The sequence below is a fragment of the Tasmannia lanceolata genome, unplaced genomic scaffold (assembly GCF_043159265.1).
Source record: "Tasmannia lanceolata isolate RefF3 unplaced genomic scaffold, GAP_Taslan_0.1 ptg000008l, whole genome shotgun sequence".
Lineage (NCBI taxonomy): Eukaryota > Viridiplantae > Streptophyta > Magnoliopsida > Canellales > Winteraceae > Tasmannia > Tasmannia lanceolata.
The window spans coordinates 63,414,111-63,418,891 of NW_027518685.1; the positions used below are offsets into that span (position 1 = coordinate 63,414,111).

General features: G+C 40.7%; 1 protein-coding gene across 1 annotated transcript; it reads right to left on the reverse strand.

Annotated features, from left to right (window-relative positions):
• Positions 1-2,762: 2,762 nt before the first annotated feature.
• Positions 2,763-4,580, reverse strand: LOC143885447 (7-deoxyloganetin glucosyltransferase-like). Its single transcript, XM_077389637.1, has 2 exons — positions 3,993-4,580; positions 2,763-3,856 (listed from the first exon to the last, which is right to left on the reverse strand). Exons 1-2 carry the CDS (start codon positions 4,498-4,500, stop codon positions 2,919-2,921), a joined length of 1,446 nt encoding a protein of 481 aa, XP_077245752.1. The 5' UTR covers positions 4,501-4,580; the 3' UTR covers positions 2,763-2,918.
• Between the last annotated feature and the right edge of the window lie 201 nt (positions 4,581-4,781).

The following is a 4,781-nucleotide window of genomic DNA, read 5'->3' on the forward strand; positions in this document are numbered from 1 at the left end:
TGAGCCCGAACAGAATCAGGGCTGGATTTTCCAACCCTGAGGGCGGGTTAGGGTTCATTTTTTTAGACCCTGACTCAGGTCGGGTCGGGTTCTGGGTTAATGCCTCGGGTACCCTGACCCGACCCGACCCTAAGTTTTTTATTATAGAATTGAACCATCTGTGCATGTTTCTTTTCCTAATGTTTTCTATTATCTTGGATTGATGTTTCTTTAGATTATTATTATTAATTGTCTCTGTTGCCCGTCATGTTGTTGAATTCATATTGTCTTATTTTGTTCCCTTTCTCTGTTTATTGATCATTTTGTTCTATATGATAAGTGGATGCTTTATTTTTGGCACTCTTAACAGGTATTTGCACTAGGGTCAGTTAGGGCCGGCCCGGCCCGGCCCTGCCTAATCAGGGCTAATCAGGTCGGGCCAGGGCCAGCAATGAGACCTGTAAGGCGGGCAATGGGTTGAGGTTTTTCGGCCCTGACTCAGGGTCAAGGTGGGTCAGGGCTGAGATAATGGGATCCAGGGTTGGGCTAGGGTTTTGAAAAACCCGACCCTGTTGCAGCCCTATGAATGGATGGTGTTGAATTATTGCTTCATTCATACCTATGTTGAATTGAGTTCAAAAAATACCCCTAGGACTCCCTTGAGCTTTTGTCTCCCAAACTCACCTCATTTATCTACACATCAGGATTTGCATTGTGTACGTAAGGTTACTATTAAAACGTGGCATAAGTTGGGTAAATGCTGCGACTCGCAACTTGTGGACTATTATCAACAATTAGTCAAGTATCTCTCCAATAATTGCTTCTACTCGCATATGATTTGGGAATGTCTCAATTCCTACGTGGTAGGGCTGCAACAAGGTCGGGTTGGGTCGGGTTTTTCAAAACCCTAGCCCAACCCTGGATCCCATTATCTCAGCCTTGACCCGCCCTGTCCCTGAGTCAGGGCCAGAAAACCTCAACCCATAACCCGCCCTACAAGGTATTGTGCTGGCCCTGGCCCGCCCTGATTGGGCAGGGCCGGGCCAGCCCTAATTGACCCTAGTGCAAATACCTGTTAAGAGTGCCAAAAATAAAGCAACCACTTATCATATGGAACAAAATGATCAATAAACAGAGAAAGGGAACAAAATAAGACAATATGAATTCAACAACATGCGGGCAACAGAGACAATTAATAATAATAATCTAAAGAAACATCAATCCAAGATAATAGAAAACATTAGCAAAAAGAAACATGCACAGATGGTTCAATTCTATAATAGAAACTCAGGGTCAGGCCGGGTCAGGGTACTCGAGGCATTAACCCAAAACTCGCCCGACCTAAGTCAGGGTAAAAAAAATGAACCCTGACCCTGTTCGGGCTCAAGGCGGGTCAGGGCTGAGAGGGCTAAACTTGCACCCCTACTATGTGGTCTATATGAATCAACAGGTTTTATAATTGGGCATTGATAAATCGACTCCCCTTATGAATAAATCGACTCCCCATGTGTCTATCTCTCTCCTCTTTCTCTCTCTAACCTAGAGGAGAGAGAAAGACACATGGGGAGTCGAGGAGTCGATTTATCACTCCCCTTTATAATTTTGACAAGTTATATGTGGGTTCTAATTTCACTCATGAGATGTCCACTAATGAGTGGACATAAATAAAAATGGGTTCTAATTTTGACAAGTTATATATGGTCATATGGGTTCTAATTTTGACAAGTTATATTATATTTTTACTCATAAAAAAAACGTGTCTTAGTAAAAGGTCACTGCATCATCCTGACATCGTTCTTACAATTGGCACAAGGACATATGTGCTTTATTCTGAATTGGGACACCTCCCGATGACATTTTCCCCACTAATAAGGTCAGAAATGTCTAGTGAGATGCATACAAAGACTTGTTAATACTTGTTGGAAAATGATATTTCCACCCATTTGACATAGTGCCCAGGCGTGAAGTCCACCCGTGATCATGGTTTAAAATATCGGTTTAGGTAACCGTTTCTGACATTCGGGAAACCGAAATTTCGACCGAAATTCCAAATTTTAGGTCGAAATTTGGTACTCCGGTTCGAAATTCCAGACTGAAATTCTGAAATTTCGGACCGAAATTCCGAAATTTTGTAATGTTTTTTTTAAAAAAAATAAAAAATGCATTTTCTTGAAATTTCGGACGAAATTTGGTAAATGGCGAAATATTTAATTTCACCAAATACCGGTTTCGGTCCCCACCGAAATCGAAATTTTAAACCATGCCCGTGATACTTGATCTAACAGCAGCCTTTTTGAAAACTGGGCTGCTAGTAGATCAAATATCAAGGGCAATACTATTGTGTATCCTTTCTCGGTTCAGTGTAGTAAGATCAAATATCGCACCGTGTTACCTTTGTTATACATATTATATTTGATTTGAAGGGTCTCGACCAAATTTCTAGGTTCATTAAGAAAAAATATTTTGAAGGGTCTCGACCACTAAGTTTCGAAACCCCACTGTACCATTTCGGTAATTATTCGGCCCTAAACATGTTTTTCTTTTCAAAAAAATTTACAGAAATGCCACTAAAACGGCTAGTTTTATTTTTTTGTCAATTTTATACCATTTTCTAGCCATTAGATGGGTATGTCTTTTTTCATCTACACCGTACCCACACCTCTTTATAAACCCAACTTTTCATTTTAAGTTGTCCAAAGATGGAAATACTAGAATCGCCCTTTACGTCGCACTCACTCTCCTTACCCTGACACTTAAAGTCTCTACTTTTTAAACTCCTTACATGCACATAATTTGATTTTTTTCAATAATCAAGGGCTTCCATATAGAATATTCAAACGAAACTTAAGAAACAAGAAGACTTGGCTTATTGTTTCTATATTTTCAATCATAGGCAGGTTTTAATGTGATTGGTTTCTCTCAAACGCTCATGCCTACGGCTAAACTACATATTTATCTTGAATAATGTCCTTGACAAGTCTATCAAGATTCATGTGTGAAGACCCTCCTTGTCGAGTAGCTTTTTCTGCAGCCTCCTTCCATTCCACGGCCTTATTCCTCATCACCTTCCTCTTTTCTCCTTCCATGGATTCCCTAACAAGACCCTCAACTTCCTCTCTCTTTAGATCATTGTTGATCTCCATGCCAATCCCCCACTCGGTGCAAGCATATCGACAATTTGTCACTTGCTCAGCAAAGAAGGGCCAACATAGAACAGGCACACCACCACATATGCTCTCGAGCATCGAATTCCAACCGCAGTGTGTTAGAAACACCCCGATCGAAGGGTGTACGAGAACTTTCTCTTGTGAACACCAACTGGTTAGCAAACACCTTCCTCTGGTCTCAGTGATGAATTCTTCAGGCAAAATTGCCGATTCACCCATAAGAAGATCGGGACGAATTATCCACAAGAATGGATGTTTGCTATTTGCGAGCCCCCAAGCGAACTCTATCAATTGTTCAGCTGTCATGACTGTGATGCTGCCAAAATTTACATAAACAACCGAAGCCAAATCTTTCTTGTCCAACCAATCTAAACACTCAGTATCTTCCTTCCAGAGGTTTGATGCAATTGAGTTCAGCCCACTTTCTGCCATATCTTTGCACAGTGTAGACATTGGACCCAAGGTATAAAGTCGAGGAAACATGCATTTGATGGCTTCTACAACGTCGTGTTCAAGTTCATCAAACGTGTTGAGTATAAGGCCCCGGGCCCTCAAACTATTCTTTGCTTGCTCGATGTTGAAATTGAAAATTATCTCATTAGGATCTGTTGTTTTAACGAAACTGGACACATCCCGGAGACGTATATTCTTCATCCCTGGTATCCAGTCGATATGAGTGTCGAGATACCCGTTCGTTAAGTAACTCTCATCTACGAGACAGGCAAAAAGGGGGAGGAAAACAAAACTAAGAATTAAGAACTTGATTTATGCCAAGTTTTTCTAAGATCAAAAATTTCAGAAAGGAATTAAGAATTGAAGAAAAAAGATTGAACAGAACACTGATACCTTTGAGGGGAGTATATCCTCTTCTCTTAAGCTCATGAAAATTAAGGTAGCCCATGAGACCACAAGCACTCATGGTATAGAACACCAGCACCATAATATCTAGCTCTTCTGCAACACATAGAGCAAAGCTCATGACCCCATCAGGAATTATGCAACTGATATGGGGTATTCTCAAAGAATTGTTAAGCTTTGTCACGAGATTCCGAAAGGGTACCGCGCAATTCTTCCTAGTAGAAACATTAAGTGCTGCAATATCTTGTGTTCTGTCACAATCCTGCGGCGGCAAGCCATCTGGTATGGTCTCAAATTGGAAATCATCCAAGCCCTTAAGAGAATCTGGACCTCTAGACTTCAACATGCGACTGTGGTTGAACTCGGTGTGGACAAAGGTGATGTAAAAGCCTTTAGAGTGTAGAAGTTTGGCCAATTGAATCATGGGGTTTATGTGCCCTTGTGCTGGGAATGGAATTAAAACAGCATGAGGCTTGTCTACTAGAGCAGACTCCATTTCTTGCTTACTGAAGAAACACAATGGTGGGCTTATGGAAGATGGGATTGCTATACTCCAACATTTGAGATCAATACTCACCTCTCATTTTATAAAAAAATATAAAAAAGAACAAAAAATATAGTGTCACATGTCTTCCCTTCATTGTCATCTCCGAATTGATGGGTGAAAATAATGATTTTTGAATTTTTTACTACATTCCAAACAACTAGAAACAAACAATGAGGATAGAAACGCTGTACACGTCTCGAATTGTCCCTTACAAATGGAGGTTTGATGTG

What these genes read in the sequence shown, in the direction of transcription:
- LOC143885447 (XM_077389637.1), bottom strand. Translation starts at nt 4,500, where the DNA reads ATGGAGTCTGCTCTAGTAGACAAGCCTCATGCTGTTTTAATTCCATTC. An exon ending in AGGATATACTCCCCTCAAAG is followed by an intron (nt 3,857 to 3,992) that starts GTATCAGTGTTC and finishes CCTGTCTCGTAG; the next exon opens with ATGAGAGTTACTTAACGAAC.